Here is a 19,948-nt window from a genome sequence, read left to right as displayed (position 1 = left end):
CTGCCGTCAGGTTCATATTACCCCTAACAACCACCAATAATATTATCTGTGACTGATACCAATCATCTTTCATTGCTTTTCATATTCATTACCATATGTTTAATTTATCCATTTTTCTACCTAAACTCATATTGAGTTATTCACAACTAAAGAGTTATTTAGATGTGAATTCATATACAAATCATTTAGTAAAAATGTATTCAAACATAACCATAATATCTAAGCAGTGGTATTGTCGAGATTTAGAATACAAACATTTACTTAATTTATAATCTATAAGATTTCTTGAATAAATATTAAACTATATTGAACCTAGTTATCACAGAATAATCAAGCCTGAAAAAATTAAAATATTAATTTTAGCAACATATTTCCAGGTATAACATGGATCCTGTCGAAATGGCTAACCAAATCACCTCTTTAAACCAGAAAGTGGAAATATTGGCCCAAGGTTTAACTGAAATAAAAAATGAAAACAGCACTCTAAAAAGAGTATTTAATGAATTTGTCACTCAAAAAGCTAATGAGACTCCAGAACCTCAGGTTAACCCCCCAATACCATTTGCTGGTGATCGCACGAAATTTCGTGAGTTTAAGAATGCTTGTATCCTATTGTTTACACTTAAACCACGCACCTATCGAACTGATAAGATTAAAGTTTTCACTACTATCTCCTACCTCTCTGGAGAGCCCAGAGCATGGGCAGACAGATTTCTAGAAACAGAAGATCCGATATTAAATTCCCTGGAAAACTTTTACCAAACAATGGCTGTACTTTATGATGACATAAATAAACAGCAAACTGCCGAACACAGATTAAGATCACTTAAACAAGGAAAAAGACCAGTGGAAGATTACATAGCGGATTTTCAGTTATGGGCCACTGACTCTGAGTGGAACTCAGTAAGTCTAAAAAACCAGTTCCGTCTAGGTTTATCTGAACATCTAAAAGATGAACTTTCCAAAGTGGATTTCCCAGAGAGTTTGGAATCTTTAATTAAGTTGTCCATATCCATGGATAAGGAGATATCACGAAAGGAAGATAGAAAAACATCATTTTGAAAGCACACCCAAAAGATCTTTTCCATCTTACCAAGAAAAGTCCCACTCAACACCTGTACCAATGGAAATAGGAACCATTCGCGGACCTCTTAGTTCTGAAGAAAAACAAAGAAGAAGATCCGCAAATCTTTGTCTCTATTGTGCAAATAAAGACCATGATGTTACTTCATGTCCTGTCCTTTCTCGTCAAAAGAAGGGTAAGTTGATACTTAACTATACTTCTAAAAATTTAAAAAACCCTTCTTACCTATCAATAACATTGTCATTACAGTGGGACAGTCTACAACTTCAGAACGAAGCCATTATTGACTCCGGAGCTGATGGTATATTCCTTGATGAGTCTATAGTAAATCAAAATAAAATACCTATTCTGCAGAAATCATCTCCTGTTTTTGTAAGGGTAATAGATGGTACTCAGATCTTAAAGGGACCTATCACTCATCACACCATTCCATTATTAACCATCACACCAGATGGTCACAAAGAGTTTTTAACATATGACATTATCCCCAGTTCTATTCATCCCATAATACTTGGGTTACCATGGTTACAAAAACATAACCCTTCAATAGATTAGACCCAAAATTTAATCACTTTCAAATCACAATACTGCTTAAAGACATGTTATCCATATGTTAATATTAGACACATAGCCTCAAATTTACCTAATGAATACCATGAGTTCAATGATGTGTTTAATTTAAAAAATGCTGATTCTCTCCCCCCTCATAGGCATTTTGATTGTCCCATTGACACCAAACCAGGGGTAGAAATACCATCAGGAAAAATATTTCCTCTTTCACAAAAAGAATTGAAACGGCTTAGAGAATACTTGGACGAAAACCTTAAAAAAGGTTTTATTTCACCATCCTCATCTCCTGTTGCCTCAGCTATCTTTTTTGTAACTAACAAGGATGGCACTCTTAGGCCAATTATAGATTACCGAGCCCTCAACGCTGTCACCATAAAAAATAGATACCCGTTACCACTCATCCCGGAGATAATCGAACGACTTAGTGGAGCTACCATATTCACTAAGTTAGACCTTAAGGGAGCATACAATTTAATACGTATGAGATCCGGAGATGAGTGAAAAACGGCTTTCAGAACCAGATATGGGCTATTCCAATATAATGTAATGCCATTTGGTCTGACGAACACTCCTGCCACATTCCAGTTTTTCATAAATGAGATCTTTAAAGAACTTATGGATGTGTGCGTAATAGTATATCTAGATGATATTCTTATATATTCCAAAAATCTAGAGGATCATAGAAAACACGTAAGATGGGTTCTATCCACTCTTCGAGATCATCAGTTATACGCTAAAATGGAAAAATGTCAGTTCCACAAAGACACCATCAAATGTTTGGGATACATAATATCTCCTCAAGGCATTCAAATGGATCAAGAGAAGGTAACAGCTATAATCAATTGGCAACGACCCACAAGTTTGAAATCTTTACAAAGATTTCTGGGGTTCACAAACTTTTACAGAAAGTTTATTAACCACTTTTCAACCATTGTTCAACCTTTAACCCGTTTGACAGGTAAACAAAAATTCATTTGGGATTCCAGCGCTGAGCAAGCTTTCCAAGATTTAAAGGGGAAGTTTACAACAGCGCCTGTGTTAAGTATACCTGATCCTGAATTGCCTTATACCTTGGAGGTGGATGCTTCCAATGTTGGAATAGGTGCCATACTCTCACAACCTGGGAAACAAGGAGAACATCTCCATCCTATCGCCTATTATTCTCGAAGATTAACTCCTGCAGAGAGTAATTACTCAATAGGTGATAAGGAATTGTTAGAAATGAAATCGGCTATGGAACATTGGCGACATCTTTTGGAGGGAACTACAATTCCTTTCCAAGTTTTCACAGATCATAAGAACCTTCAGTATCTGAAGAAAAATAAAACGCTGTCTTCAAGACAGGTACGTTGGGCTTTATTCTTGGATCGCTTTAATTTCTCCCTTACACATATACCAGGAACAAAGAATATAAAAGCTGATGCATTATCTCGATCATTTGAAACAATAGAAGACTCTCAAATCAACACATATATAATTCCGCCATCTAAAATCATTGCTGCAATAGAACTAGAAACATGTGACATAATTCAGGCACAACATTCTGATACTGAAATTCCACCTATTTGTACTCCAGATTCCGAATCTGGAATGTATATGCACAATGGTCTAATATATGTTCCACAATTCCTGAGACAACAGATCATCCAACAACATCATGATACCCCTTTAGCTGGTCATCCAGGTATTGAAAAAACTACTGAACTTATCAGTAGAGAATACTGGTGGCCTCAGATGAAAACAGACATATATTCTTATATTAGGAACTGTGAAACCTGCGCAAAGAAAAAGAAGGAACATCATAGGCCTTATGGTCTCCTATCGCCTTTACCCATTCCCATAAAACCTTGGGATATGATAGCAATTGACTTTATTGTGGATTTACCTATATCCAATGGTCATAACACCATAATGGTTGTAATAGACCATTTAACTAAAATGGCACATTTTATTCCATTAAAAAGAACTCCGACTGCTTCAACAACTGCTAAGTTCTTTCTTAGTCATGTAGTTAGGCTACATGGTTTACCAGCATCCATTGTGACGGATCGTGGAAGTCAGTTTACTTCAAAATTTTGGAAATACCTATGTAAAACATTGCAAATCTCACTCAGGTTCACAACCGCGTTCCATCCGCAGTCTAATGGCCAAACGGAACGACTGAACCAAACCCTCGAACAGTACCTGAGATGTTTCATTTCTTCTCAACAGGATGACTGGTACGATTGGTTACCAAGCGCTGAATTCGCTTATAATAATTCAGTCAATGCATCAACAAAAGTTTCTCCATTTTTCGCTACCTATGGTTTTCATCCACGTACTTATCCAAATACACTAACTTGTTCTCATTCACCATCAGTTACCAATTATACTGAATCATTGAAAGAAGTAATGGAAACTTTGCAGAACCATTTAGTTACTGCTAAAGAAACACAGAAAAAGTACTACGACAAAAAGAGGGTTCCACCTCCTGTATATAAACCAAATGATATGGTTTGGTTATCCAGGAAAAATATCAAATTGCCAGTACCAAGTAAGAAATTGGCTGACCAATTTATAGGTCCATTCCCAATACTCAAAACAATCAATGAGAATGCTGTGACTTTGACATTACCTGCTACAATGAGAATCCACCCATCATTTCATGTATCACTCTTAAAGCCTTATTTGGGCTCCACTGTTCCTACTACGGATGCTTCACCACTGACTTTGCCTGATCCTGAGGATTATGAGGTTGATGGAATTCTGGATTCCAGAATTCGTAGAGGGAGACTTGAATACCTAGTCCATTGGAAGGATTATGGTGATGATGAGAACTCGTGGGTTCTGTTGCGTGACTTAAATGCACCCGATTTATTGACGGACTTTCATCTTGCCTTTCCCTTTAAACCGGGATCTCAGTCTGCTGGAAGGGGCTCTTGAATGGGGGGGATCTGTCAGCATTTGGTTTTTCACTACACCTTTAACACCAGATCTCCTCCCCAATTTGAATCCTATTTAAGTTCACATTTTCCCAGGATTCATTGCTTGATTATTAAAGTGTGTTAGGTGACTATCACTTAGTCTCTCTAATCTCCATTTTATTTTGAGCCAAATCTAACCTAAACTCTTACTTCAAAATTTGGGATACATTTAAACTTATTCCCATATCTTGAGGGCATTTACAGAATATCATATTCTGCTTTGTTTAACATTTTGTGGAAGCTTAAATCATTCAGCCGACAAACTGCAGCTCGTTGCCGAGTCTAACTCTGAACGGACGCTCCTTGATCAGCTGTCGTCCTCACCGCTCACAGTGGTTCTTCTGCGCAGCACGCCGGAGTCGGTAACCTCGCTGGTCACACTGAATGCTGCACTCCTGTCTCCTCGTAAAGTTGCTGGGATCTCCGTGTAACAAGTAAGACTTTCGATCTCTCTCAAAACTAACTTTGAAAGGTATGTGCACCAACGATTATTTAAGCATGCTGGAACAACAACAAATAGTAATGCATTACTGAACTTTCCTAACTTATATCATCTGGTGTATTTTTATCATCTTCATACAATTTCATAACCTGACTTTCTTTTTTTGGATCATTATTACTCAAGCTAATTTGACAACTAAGATATTTGATTTTTATCATTTACTCTAAAGCTTATTATCAGAGTTGTTATCCTTATGTGAAAAGTCATATTATTCCTCTGAACCACCAATAAAATTATCTGTGACTGATACCAATCATCTTTCATTGCTTTTCATATTCATTACCATATGTTTAATTTATCCATTTTTCTACCTAAACTCATATTGAGTTATTCACAACTAAAGAGTTATTTAGATGTGAATTCATATACAAATCATTTAGTAAAAATGTATTCAAACATAACCATAATATCTAAGCAGTGGTATTGTGGAGATTTAGAATACAAACATTTACTTAATTTATAATCTATAAGATTTCTTGAATAAATATTAAACTATATTGAACCTAGTTATCACAGTCGACCAGATAAAAAGAGAGGCGTTCTTACGCTGTGTAAGAGATCTCTACTCCATGGGAGTAATATGCCCCGTTCCAATACAGGGGCAGGGGTTTTACTCAAATCTCTTTGTAGTTCACAAAGAAGAAAAAACGTTCCGATCCATTTTAGATCTCAAAAGTCTAAACAAGTTTCTCAGAGTTCCATCCTTCAAGATGGAAACTATTCGGACCATTCTTCCATTGATCCAGGAGGGTCAATATATGATTACCGTGTATTTAAAGGATGCATATCTTCATGTTCCTATCCACAGAGATCATCACAAGTTCCTGAGGTTTACCTTTCTGGATAAACATTTTCAGTTCGTGGCCCTTCCTTTCGGTCTGGCCACGGCACCCAGAATTTCACAAAGGTTCTGGGGTCTCTGCTGGCGGTTCTCAGGCCGCGGGGCATTGCAGTGGCGCCTTATCTGGACGTTATTCTTATCCAGACGTCGTCTTATCAGCTAACAAAGTCTCATACCGACATTGTTCTGTCCTTTCTAAGGATTCACGGGTGAAAGGTGAATCTAGAAAAGAGTTCACTAATTCCACAGACAAGGGTTCCTTTCCTGGGAACTCTAATCGACTCTCTATCCATGAAAATCTATTTGACGGAAGTCAAAAAGTTAAAGATTCTGTATACATGCCGACCCCTTCAGTCCAATCCTCGGCCGTCAGTGGCTCAGTGCATGGAGGCAATTGGATTGATGGTGGCAGCCATGGACAACATTCAGTTTGCTTGTTTTCGTCTCAGACCTCTACAACTGAGCATGCTCAGTCAATGAAATGGAGATTATGCAAATTTGTCTCCTCAAATAGATCTCGATCAGGAGACAAGGGACTCTCTTCTATGGTGGTTGTCGCCGGATCATCTGTCTCAAGGGACATGCTTCCGCAGACCCTCTTTGGTGATAGTGACAACGGACGCCAGCCTGGAACTCCCTTAGGGCACAGGGTGTGTGGACTCGGTCGGAGTCTCCCCTTCCCAGCAATATTCTGGAGTTGAGAGCAATATTCAATGCGCTTCAGGCTTGGCCTCAGTTGGCTTTGGCCAAATTCATTGGATCCAGTCGGACAACATCACGACTGTAGCTTACATCAATCATCAGGTAGGAACAAGGAGTTCCTTAGCGATGACAGAAGTAGCCAAGATAATTCAGTGGGCGGAAGTTCACTCTTATTTGTCGGCAATCTACATCCCAGGACAACTGGGAGGTGGATTTTTTGGGCAGACAGACGTTTCATCCGGGGGAACGGGAACTCCATCCGGAGGTCTCTGCCAACCTGGTTCTCAGATGGGGCGGCTGAAGCTTGATCTTATGGCGTCTCGTCAGAATACCAAGCTCCCGAGATACGGATCCAGGTCCAGGGATCCTCAGGCCGAACTGATAGATGCCTTGGCAGTGCCTTGGTCGTTCAACCTAGCTTATGTGTTCCCCCATTTGCTCTCCTTCCCCAGGTGATTGCTCGAGTCAAACAGGAGAGGGCTTCGGTGATCCTCATCGCTCCTGCGTGGCCTCGCAGGACTTGGTATGCCGATCTGGTGGACATGTCTTCTCTGCCACTGTGGAAGCTTCCATTGAGGCAGGACCTTCTCATTCAGGGACCCTTCCGTCATCCAAATCTAATTTCTCTGCAGCTGACTGCTTGGAGATTGAACGCTTGATTTTATCTAAGCGAGGGTTCTCTGATTCGGTCATTGATACCTTGATTCAGGCACGTAGGCCTGTTACTGGAAAACTTTACCATAAGATATGGCGTAAATATTTTTATTGGTGCAAATCCAAGGGCTACTCATGGAGTAGGGTTAGGATTCCTAGGATTTTATCTTTTCTCCAAGAAGGATTGGAGAATGGGTTGTCCGCAAGTTCCTTAAAGGGACAGATTTCTGCTTTGTCTGTTTTGCTTCACAAGCGTCTGGCAGATGTTCCAGATGTTCAATCCTTTTGTCAGGCTCTGACTAGAATCAGGCCTGTGTTTAGACCGAATTGCTCCTCCTTGGAGTTTGAATTTAGTTCTTAATGTTTCTTCAAGGGGTTCCGTTTAACCCTATGCATTCCATAGATATTAAGTTATTATCTTGGAAAGTTTTATTTTTGGTTGCTATTTCTTCTGCTTGCAGAGTTTCTGAGCTTTCGGCATTACAATGTGTGATTCTCCTTATCTTATTTTTCATTCCGATAAGGTAGTATTGCGTACCAAACCTGCGTACCAAACCTGGTTTTCTTCCTAAGGTTGTTTCTAACAAGAATGTTAATCAGGAAGTTGTTGTTCCTTCATTGTGTTCTAATCCTTCTTCTAAGAGGGAGCGTCTGTTACATAATTTGGACGTAGTTCGTGCCTTGAAGTTCTACTTACAGGCGACTAAGGTTTTTCGTCAATCATCTTCATTATTTGTTGTTTTTTCTGGGAATCGTAGAGGTCAGAAAGCTACGGCTACCTCTTTTTTTATGGCTGAAGAGTATCATCCGTTTTGCATATGGAACTGCTGGACAGCAGCCTCCTGAACGGATTACGGCTCATTCCACTAGGGCTGTGGCTTCCTCATGGGCATTTAAAAATGTTTCTTCTGTTGCACAGATTTGCAACAGATATCCAAATTTTACATATTTGATACCTTTGCCTCGTCTGAAGAAAGGTTCTTCAAGCAGTGGTGCCTTCCGTTTAGGTTTCCTGTCTTGTCCCTCCCTTTCATCCGTATCCTATAGCTTTGGTATTGTATCCCATATGTAAGGATGAAGTCCGTGGACTCGTCGTATCTTGTAAAAGAAAAGGAAATTTATGCTTACCTGATAAATGTATTTCTTTTACGATACGACTAGTCCACGGCCCACCCTGTTTTTTCTAAGACAGGTCTTTCTTTTTGTTAAACTTCAGTCACCTCTACACATTGGCTTTTCCTTTCTCTTCCTAACTTCGGTCGAATGACTGGAATGGGAGGGAAGGGAGGAGCTATATATATACAGCTTTGCTGTGGTGCTCTTTGCCTCCTCCTGCTGACCAAGAGGCGATATCCCATAAGTAAGGATGAAATCCGTGGACTCGTCGTATCGTAAAAGAAATACATTTATCAGGTATGCATAAATTTCCTTTTTTTTGTAAATTCTACATCATCACAAACCCGTGTCTGGCTCCTTCATTTTCTGACTTGTTTCTAAGCTTGATATAAAGTTGTCATGACTCGCCTTAACCCTTTGTTTGTCAGCGGTCTGCAACAATATATGTGGCTTATACATTTACAATTTTTTTTTTAGCTGTGGATCAAGCTGTTTTCCAAAAGAAGCTGTATCAGGGATTGAAGAAGCATCCTAGGTACCCAAATGTAGGTATTTACTATTTATGTGCATGTCTGTGTTATCATTTTTAGAGATGTAATCAGTTATAACAATAAGTGAAATACTCCAAATAGAGGCATTACATTTGCATACTTTTTTGGAAGCTAAAACTGTGCACAGTTAACATTTAGGGTCTGATAATTTAACACTTTCTACTCTTGCAAAATTATCTAAAAAGTCTGGTCAGTACTGTGAAGTCCCTGAAAAAAAATAGAAGGGCAAATCTTATGTTAAGAGCTGTATATTTCGCAATGCAGGATTCTAGATGTAAAGAAGAGACACATACCTTAGTTTACAATGTTAAAAAAAAAACAATTTTGCACAATTTCACCTTATGCCAACGTGATTTTGATCATCAGGCCCTTAGTGTTGTAAGGTGTACTCCATTTAATTTAGATTTCATTTGTCAAGGTTATCAAGGAGTTTATCACCGGATTGGAGTCGCACATTGAAGATCGAGAAAAGTTTAGAAATTGTCTTCTTCCCTGTGGCAATGTGCAAGATGGGGAAACAAGGTGAGCAGTCCTCTTTAAAAGATCACAGAGAAATAGAATAGTGCTTGTGTATGTATGTATTTATGTTTGTGTGTGTGTGTGTATATGTATATATGTATATACAGTATATATATATATATATATATATATATATATATATATATATATATATATATATATATATATATGTGTGTGTGTGTGTGTATATATATATATATGTATATATATATATGTATATATATGTTCTATTAGCAGGTGTCCCAGCACTCCAGCTTAGGCAACGTGTCAACCACCTGGGTGCAATCCTCAAAGAATCATGTATAGATTTGTTTGGAAAAGAAGGGCACTCTCAGGTTTTATAGAGAAACTCAAAATGTTTTTATTTTGAACAAAGAAAATCTCAAGTCGGCGTGTAGCCGTGCTCCCAGAACAGGAAATGTGCTATGAGCACATTTCCTGTTCTGCGAGCATGGCTACACACCGACTTGAGATTTTTTGTCTTGAAGAAGGCGATGTGAGCCGAAACGTCGACTCTGTCCTTGATGACACATTGTTGTTCAAAATAAAAACATTTTGAATTTCTCTATAAAACCTGAGAGTGCCCTTCTTTTCCAAACAAATAAATAAATAAAAAAAAAATATATATATAAAAAAATAATAATAATAAAAATATATATATATATATATATATATATATATATATATATATATATATATATATATATATATATATATATATATATATATATATATATATATATATATACACACACACATACATACAGTGTGTGTATGTATGTGTATATATATATATATATCTATCTATCTATATTCCCCCCCCCCCCATTTTATTTATAAGTTTAAATTTACTTTTTTTCATTGTGCACTGATTTGAACTCCTCATTCTTACTTACTGGGTGTTATGGGTAATTGTGTATAATGGTAATAGGGTCCTTTGTTGCTAGTTATGGAGTTCATAGATATGAATATCTTAGGAATTGTGATCATTTCATTTAGACTTCTTTGCCCCTTTCATTTAGGGGGAAGCTAATTTTGTGTGTATTTTCCTTTTAATACTAATTGTATTTATTGATTTTGCTGCTTTTTATCTTTTTTCAGCAGTACGTCAGTCAGTTCATTTCACGAAAGCCTCATTAAACTTCTGCTTGGGATTGAACTTTTACAGGTGTGTTGTTAATTTCTTTATCTGCTAGTGTCTAAAATCTTCCAAGGTTCATATCACTACTTTACAGAGAATCCAAATCTCTGTAAAGCTATATTCAGTTAGCAAAATACTGTTATATTTTTCTCCAACATTGGTGTGTCCGGTCCACGGCGTCATCCTTACTTGTGGGAATATTGTCTTCCCCAACAGGAAATGGCAAAGAGCACAGCAAAAGCTGCCCATATAGCCCCTCCTCAGGCTCCGCCCCCCAGTTATTCTCTTTGCCGTTCTGAACAAGTAGCATCTCCACGGAGATGGTGAAGAGTATGTGGTGTTTAGTTGTAGTTTTTTATTCTGCTATCAAGAGTTTGTTATTTTAAAATAGTGCCGATTTGTACTATTTACTCTAAAACAGAAAAGGATGAAGAGTTCTGTTTAAAAGAGGAGTATGATTTTAGCAGCAGTAACTAAAATCAGTTGCTGTTCCCACGCAGGACTGTTGAGCCCAGAGAACTTCAGTTGGGGGGAACAGTTTGCAGACTTTTCTGCTCAAGGTATGACTAGTCCATTTTCTAACAAGACTGTGTAATGCTAGAAGACTGTCATTTTCCCTCTTTGGGATCGGTAAGCCATTTTCTTAGATTCATAACAAGATGAAGGCTTATTAATGGGCTATATACTGGTTGACACTCTTGTGGGCTAAATCGATTGCTTTATTCAATATTTATATGTGATTTGAAGTGTTTTTGAAAAACCTTAGATTTGGGGAACGTTTTTAGGCGCCAGGCAGTTGTTTAGACACCTTCCCAGTCAGGAAGGGCCTTTCACTATAGTAGGCAGAGCCTCATTTTCTCGCTATAATTGCGCAGTTTCTTTTGGATGCAGTGCATGCAGCTTCATGTGAGAGGGTCTGGTGGCCATTAGAAACGTTCCTGGAAGGCTTATTTTGGTGTCGTATAACCCCCAAGGACAGGTGAAGCCGCAGCAAATGTTGTGGCTGGGACTGTAGTGGGTTAGAATTGCTAATTGATGAAACAACTCCGGTTTCCTCATTTAAGGGGTTACAAGCTTAAAAATTGGGGTGCAATACTTTTAAAGCATTAAGACACTAGGGTGCAAATTTGGTAAAGATCGGATATTTCCTTCATATTTTTTCACACATTCAGAAATAAAGTGTGCTCTGTTTAACATTTAAAGAGACAGTAACGGTTTTGTTTAAAAACGGTTTTATTGCATTAATAGCCTGTATAAGCCTGTCTAACATGTCTGTACCTTCAGATAGAACATGTTCTGTATGTATGGAGGCCAAGGTGGTCCCCCTTCAAATGTATGTGATAATTGTGCCATGGCGTCCAGACAAAGTAAGGACAGTACTGTCACATTTAATAAGGTTGCCCAAGATGATTCCTCAAATGAAGGTAGTGGGGATAGTTCTTCATCCTCTCCTTCTGTGTCAATACCAGTTATGCCCGCGCAGGCGATACCTAGTACATCTAGCGCGCCAATGCTTGTTACTATGCAACAATTAACGGCTGTAATGGATAATTCTATAGCTAATATTTTATCCAAAATGCCAGCATTTCAAAGAAAGCGTGATTGCTCAGTTTTGAATACAGTAGAGCAAGAGTGCGCTGACGATAATTTATCTGTCATACCCTCACACCAGTCAGAAGTGGCAGTGAGGGAGGGTTTGTCGGAGGGAGAACTTTCTGATTCAGGAAGAATTTCTCAACAGGCAGAACCTGATGTTGTGACGTTTAAATTTAAGTTAGAGCATCTCCGCGCCTTACTTAAGGAGGTACTAACTACGCTGGATGATTGTGACTCTTTGGTCATTCCAGAAAAATTGTGCAAAATGGACAAATTCCTAGAGGTCCCGTTGCACCCTGATGCCTTTCCGATACCTAAAAGGGTGGCGGACATAGTGACTGAGGAGTGGGAGAGACCAGGCATACCTTTTGTCCCACCAACTATATTTAAGAAAATGTTCCCCATGGTCGACCCAAGGAAGGACACATGGCAAACAGTCCCTAAGGTTGAGGGGGCAGTTTCTACGCTAGCCAAACGCACGACTATTCCCATTGAGGACAATTGTGCTTTCAAAGATCCTATGGATAAAAAATTGGAGGGGTTGCTTAAAAAGATTTTTGTTCAGCAAGGTTTCCTCCTTCAACCAATTTCGTGCATTATTCCTGTCACTACAGCGGCGTGTTTTTGGTTCGATGAACTAGAAAAGTCGATCAATAAGGAGACTCCATATGAGGAAGTCATGGACAGAATTCACGCAATTAAGATAGCTAATTCCTTTATTTTAGATGCCGCTTTGCAATTGGCGAGATTAGCGGCGAAAAATTCAGGGTTTGCAATTGTGGCGCGCAGAGCGCTCTGGCTAAAGTCTTGGTCGGCGGATGTATCTTCCAAGACAAAATTGCTTAATATCCCTTTCAAAGGTAAGACCCTTTTTGGGCCAGAATTGAAAGAGATTATTTCAGACATCACTGGGGGGAAGGGCCATGCCCTCCCACAGGATAGGCCTTTTAAGGGACACACCGTTGGAGAAAGTAATTTATCAGGTAAGCATAAATTCTGTTTTTCTTTCCTTTCGTAACTTCAGGAACGGACCGTCTTCTAACTCTGCAGCCTCTAGACAAGAGGCTACCGCTTCCCAGGCTAAGCCAGCTTGGAAACCAATGCAAGGCTGGAACAAGGGTAAACAGGCCAAGAAGCCTGCTGCTGCTACCAAGACAGCATGAAGGGGTAGCCCCCGATTCGGGACCGGATCTAGTAGGGGGCAGACTCTCTCTCTTTGCTCAGGCTTGGGCAAGAGATGTTCCGGATCCCTGGGCACTAGAAATAGTCTCTCAGTGTTATCTTCTAGAATTCAAGGAAATTACTCCAAGGGGAAGGTTCCACATGTCTCGTTTATCTTCAGACCAAATAAGAGACAGGCATTCTTACATTGTGTAGGAGACCTGTTAAAGATGGGAGTGATACACCCAGTTCCAACAGTGGAACAAGGTCAGGGGTTTTACTCCAACCTGTTTGTAGTTCCCAAAAAAGAGGGAACTTTCAGACCAATTCTGGATTTAAAGATTCTAAACAAATTTCTCAGAGTTCCATCGTTCAAAATGGAAACCATTCGAACAATTTTGCCTACAATCCAGGAGGGTCAATATGACTACCGTGGATTTAAAGGATGCGTACCTACATATCCCTATCCACAAAGATCATCATCAGTTCCTAAGGTTCGCCTTTCTGGACAAACATTACCAGTTCGTGGCTCTTCCATTCGGTTTAGCCACTGCTCCCAGAATTTTCACAAAGGTGCTAGGGTCCCTTCTAGCGGTTCTAAGACCGAGGGGCATTGCAGTGGCACCTTATCTAGATGACATTCTAATTCAAGCGTCGTCTCTTTCCAAGGCAAAGGCTCATACAGACATTGTTCTAGCCTTTCTCAGATCTCACGGGTGGAAGGTGAACGTAGAAAAGAGTTCCCTGTCTCCGTCAACAAGAGTTCCCTTTTTGGGAACAATAATAGATTCCTTAGAAATGAAGATCTTCCTGACAGAGGTCAGAAAGTCAAAGCTTCTAAACGCTTGTCAAGTTCTTCACTCTATTCTGCAGCCTTCCATAGCTCAGTGCATGGAAGTAGTAGGATTGATGGTTGCAGCAATGGACATAGTTCCTTTTGCTCAAATTCATCTAAGACCTTTACAACTGTGCATGCTCAATCAGTGGAATGGGGACTATGCAGACTTGTCTCCCCAGATTCAAGTAGACCAGGTAACCAGAGACTCACTCCGTTGGTGGTTGACTCAGGATCACCTGTCTCAGGGAATGAGTTTCCGCAGACCAGAGTGGGTCATTGTCACGACCGACGCCAGTCTATTAGGCTGGGGCGCGGTCTGGGACTCCCTGAAAGCTCAGGGTCTATGGTCTCGGGAAGAGTCTCTTCTCCCGATAAACATCCTGGAACTGAGAGCGATATTCAATGCGCTCCGGGCTTGGCCTCAACTAGCAAAGGCCGGATTCATAAGATTCCAGTTGGACAACATGACGACTGTAGCTTACATCAACCATCAGGGAGGAACAAAGAGTTCCTTGGCGATGAGAGAGGTATCCAAGATCATCAAATGGGCGGAGGATCACTCCTGCCATCTATCTGCAATTCACATCCCAGGAGTAGACAACTGGGAGGCGGATTATCTGAGTCAGACTTTCCATCCGGGGGAGTGGGAACTCCACCCGGAGGTCTTTGCCCAGTTAATCCAATTATGGGGCATTCCAGACATGGATCTGATGGCGTCTCGTCAGAACTTCAAGGTTCCTTGCTACGGGTCCAGATCCAGGGATCCCAAGGCGACTCTAGTGGATGCATTAGTGCGCCTTGGTCGTTCAACCTAGCTTATGTGTTTCCACCGTTTCCTCTCCTTCCCAGGCTCGTAGCCAGGATCAAACCGGAGAAGGCCTCTGTGATTCTGATAGCTCCTGCGTGGCCACGCAGGACTTGGTATGCAGACCTGGTGAATATGTCATCGGCTCCACCATGGAAGCTACCTTTGAGACAGGATCTTCTAGTACAAGGTCCATTCGAACATCCAAATCTAGTTTCTCTGCAGCTGACTGCTTGGAAATTGAACACTTGATTTTATCCAAGCGTGGGTTCTCAAATTCAGTGATAGATACTCTGGTCCAAGCCAGGAAACCTGTGACAAGAAAGATTTACCATAAGATATGGAAAAAATATATCTGTTGGTGTGAATCCAAGGGATTCTCCTGGAGTAAGATTACAATTCCTAAGATTCTTTCCTTTCTCCAAGAGGGTTTGGATAAAGGGTTGACAGCGAGTTCTCTAAAAGGACAGATTTCTGCTTTATCTGTTTTGTTACACAAACGCCTGGCAGCTGTGCCAGATGTACAAGCTTTTGTACAGGCTTTGGTCAGAATCAAGCCTGTTTACAGACCCATAACTCCTCCTTGGAGTCTAAATTTAGTTCTTTCAGTTCTTCAAGGGGTTCCGTTTGAACCTTTACATTCCATAGATATCAAGTTACTATCTTGGAAAGTTCTGTTTTTGGTTGCTATTTCTTCTGCTAGAAGAGTTTCTGAATTATCTGCTTTGCAGTGTGATCCACCCTATCTGGTGTTCCATTCAGATAAGGTAGTTTTGCGTACCAAGCCTAATTTTCTTCCAAAAGTTGTTTCCAACAAGAATATTAACCAGGAAATAGTTGTTCCTTCTCTGTGCCCGAAACCAGTTTCAAAGAAGGAACGTTTGTTACACAATTTAGATGTAGTTCGTGCTTTAAAGTTCTATTTAGAAGCAACAAAGGATTTTAGACAAACCTCATCTTTGTTTGTCGTTTACTCTGGTAAGAGGAGAGGACAAAAAGCTACTGCTACCTCTTTCTTTCTGGCTGAAAAGCATTATCCGATTGGCTTATGAGACTGCCGGACGGCAGCCTCCTGAACGAATCACAGCTCACTCCACTAGGGCTGTGGCTTCCACCTGGGCCTTCAAGAACGAGGCTTCTGTTGCTCAGATATGTAAGGCACCGACTTGGTCTTCTCTGCACACTTTTGCCAAATTTTACAAATTTGATACTTATGCTTCTTCGGAGGCTATTTTTGGGAGAAAGGTTTTGCAAGCCGTGGTGCCTTCTGTTTAGGTAACCTGATTTGCTCCCTCCCTTCATCCGTGTCCTAAAGCTTTGGTATTGGTTCTCACAAGTAAGGATGACGCCGTGGACACACCAATGTTGGAGAAAACAGAATTTATGCTTACCTGATAAATTTCTTTCTCCAACGGTGTGTCCGGTCCACGGCCCGCCCTGGTTTTTTAATCAGGTTTGTTAAATTTCTTTCTCTATACACTACAGTCACCACGGCACCCTATAGTTTCTCCTTTTTTTTTCTTTTTTCTCCTAACCGTCGGTCGAATGACTGGGGGGCGGAGCCTGAGGAGGGGCTATATGGGCAGCTTTTGCTGTGCTCTTTGCCATCTCCTGTTGGGGAAGAGAATATTCCCACAAGTAAGGATGACGCTGTGGACCGGACACACCCTTGGAGAAAGAAATTTATCAGGTAAGCATAAATTCTGTTATTGTTTGAAACCATTTCTTAGCAGCCTGGAAAAAAGGTCTGTCAAAAGCATATACTTTTTGAATAGTGTTCATGACTCTTCTAGTTGTGCTATAACTAGGGTTTCCACTTTTCGTGGAGGAAAAATAAAAAAAATATATACTGGCCAGCTATGCTAGTTAGTATACATTTGGATAAACAATAGTATGGGATAACTCAGAAACTAAAGCTTCCAGGGCTGAGTTTAAAGGGACATTAAACCCAAATCTTTTCTTTCGCAATTCAGATAGAGAATACAATTTTAAAAAAGTTCTCAATTTACTTCTATTATCAAATTTGCATTGTTTTCATGTCTGTTGAAGAAATGTCTGGATAGGTAGCGTGCACATGTCTAGACATCTACATGACAGGAAATAGTGCTGCCATCTGGTGCTTATGCTAATTTATAAAATTTTTTGCAAAACTGCTGCCAAAGTTTTGTAGACACGTGCACATTTATGAACATACCTTCCTGCTTTTCAACAAAGGATAACAAGAAAATGAAGAAAATTTGATAAGAGAAGTTAAAAAGTTTTATGTCCCTTGTTTAAAATTAGATACTGTGATGCTTAGAAACATTTTTACCATAGCAGGGCTGCTATTTCTATATTCATTCTTTATTATCTGTTTGTCTGAACCTTAAAAATACTGACTATTCCCTGAAATACCAGCTGGGTGGCAACCAAATATGTAAATTATGTATGGCAAACTTGCCTTAAAGTTATATCTAGTTGTTCCAACAAAAGTAACATCATTTTCTAAGCACAAAAGTATCTCCTGCTAGTAAAATGGTATATACACCCAATCATGAAACTGATGCGACTTCTTTAAAGGAAGATGTAAGGAATAAAAATATATACAATTATATCCAGAGTTATTATATTTATAGAGTACTTACAGCTCTATATCCTGAGTAAGGGTGATGTCTCCTGAAGCTGAATCTAAAAAAAAATAAAAAATATTCAGTCTCCCCTATCCCTAGAGTGTGCCTACCAGTCAGTGTCCAGGTAAGCACATGTCCAATCCAAGTCTTCTTACACAAGTGCTGGTTTGGTTGATGCACAGTGCTAAAACCTCTTTAACACACTTTAGAGTTCTAGTACACTTGACTTCTTTGTCTATTAAAGAACCAGTAAATTTGCATAAACAACAAGTACATGATAAAAAGACAATGCAATAGCACTTAGTCTGAACTTCAAATGAGTAGTAGAAGTAGATCCTTTTATTTCAGTTAAGTCTATTTACACCCCTTATGTATCATGTGGCAGTCATCAGTCATTTTGTTAATGGAAGTAAAATTGAAAAGTTGTTTAAAATTGCTTCTCTATCTGAATCTTGAAAATGTTATTTTGACTTGAGTGTGTCCCTTTTAAAGGTCGACAAAACTGCTGGAATTATTTTTGTAATATGTTTGCTTTCACGGTATGTCTATGATAAGTTATCACGTTTGTCAGGATGCCTTAACATGTCTGAGGGTTGGCAGATGCACTCACACTCAACCTTCAGCCATAAACACTACAGATAGCATGCACATTAGAAGTTACTACATTTTCAAAACCAAGTATGTTATTTCAAATACTACCATTAAAGTGGCATAAAAGAAGTATCCCATGCATTATAAGTAATCTCTAAACATTGCATTTTATGGTACAGCCCATTGAAGTCCCGGTTCAAAATACATTTCTTCTTGGCTATTTTCCGGAGTGATGTATTTAGAAAAAAAGAAGTTATTTTTCACTTTTTTTATTTGACTATTCTGTGTTTTGTAGGTCCCAGTTATAAACACACTGTTTGAAAAGCTCCCCGAATTTTTGTATGATAGGTAAGTACTTCTTAAATTAAAGTCGTACCCACAAAATACTTTATGAATATAATTATTTGATTATCATGTTTTTCTTCTAGTATTGGCAGCGATGGGATTAACCTTCCTCAACTTATCTTTAATCAGTTTAAATGGTTGGACCGCATAGTGGATTGCAAGGTAAATTATAATACTGTGTTTACTAGTAAGTATGTTGATAGTATTTGTATAAAAAAAACAGTTCCTTCTGAAGTGCAGATTCGATTCATTCACACAGAAGATTGAACTGTAACAGGAATATTTATGGTTTTGTATGATTATTTGTGGCACTATCTGCTAATTCATATGTAGGTATGTGCATTCGGATTGATTCATGTAAAAGATGCCCACTCTAAGATCTGGATTAGCACGGATCTTAAAGTTGGGCTTATTTTACAGGAATCCATCCGGTTACGAAAATTTTCGAAGGGAACAAGCAGCTGTTCACTTTTGCATTTGGATACTCACAAAGTATTCAAATGCACATCCCTATTAATTTGTTTGTCTAAAAATGTATCTCAATCTTTAATAAGAGTGTGCTGTTGTGCTTATGGGACTGATGATATAAATCCTCTTCACTCAGGAGAGGTGATATAAAAAAATTCTCCAGCGCTACAAGATCCCTAGTGATATTCTAAAAAGGCAAATTTTGCTATTCTTCTCCAAGGGGCGTTCCCTGCATTTTTGTTTTTGAAAGGAGAGACAAACTAGCTATATTACACTGGATGACTTGAGCGTTCTGCTGCATTTACACTTTGTGCTTTTGTATCTTATATTACTTTAGACTTCAGTTTTATTACATACAAACTTTGCACTTCCTATTTTGTATACAACAATCTGTATAGGATCGATTACAAATTCTGATTATGCTTTCACAGTTTCTGTGTAACTTTAACAAATTAGGCTCATACTTTGTATATTTATGTGTATCTTTTACAAACTACATTGCACTTTGCATTTCTTTTTAAAGACACAATGAGTCCACGGATTTCATCCTTACTTGTGGGATATTCACCTCCTGGTCAGCAGGAGGAGGCAAAGAGCACTGCAGCAGAGCTGCTATATATAGCTCCTCCCTTCCCTCCCACCCCAGTCATTCTTTCTCTTGTTAAGTGTATCCAGTCCACGGATCATCCATTACTTGTGGGATATTCTCCTTCCCAACAGGAAGTTGCAAGAGGATCACCCACAGCAGAGCTGCTATATAGCTCCTCCCCTCACTGCCATATCCAGTCATTCTCTTGCAACTCTCAACTAAGATGGAGGTCGTAAGAGGACTGTGGTGTTTTATACTTAGTTTATTTCTTCAATCAAAAGTTTATTTTTAAATGGTACCGGA

At 39.3% G+C, this 19,948-nt stretch overlaps 1 protein-coding gene across 1 annotated transcript in view; it reads left to right on the top strand.

The window, feature by feature from the left end:
- FANCD2 (FA complementation group D2) overlaps positions 1-19,948 on the top strand; it is a gene marked incomplete in the record, with an annotated part of 1,113,076 nt that overhangs the window by 66,416 nt on the left and 1,026,712 nt on the right. Inside the window, 5 exon segments of the mRNA XM_053689418.1 lie at positions 8,910-8,977; positions 9,402-9,505; positions 10,604-10,670; positions 18,539-18,591; positions 18,672-18,750. Of these exon segments, the coding sequence (XP_053545393.1) occupies positions 8,910-8,977; positions 9,402-9,505; positions 10,604-10,670; positions 18,539-18,591; positions 18,672-18,750 (371 nt within the window).

This window comes from Bombina bombina, chromosome 7 (assembly GCF_027579735.1).
Source record: "Bombina bombina isolate aBomBom1 chromosome 7, aBomBom1.pri, whole genome shotgun sequence".
NCBI lineage: Eukaryota > Metazoa > Chordata > Amphibia > Anura > Bombinatoridae > Bombina > Bombina bombina.
Note: the sequence above shows the minus strand (reverse complement) of the source record. Positions and strands in the feature narration are given on the sequence as shown.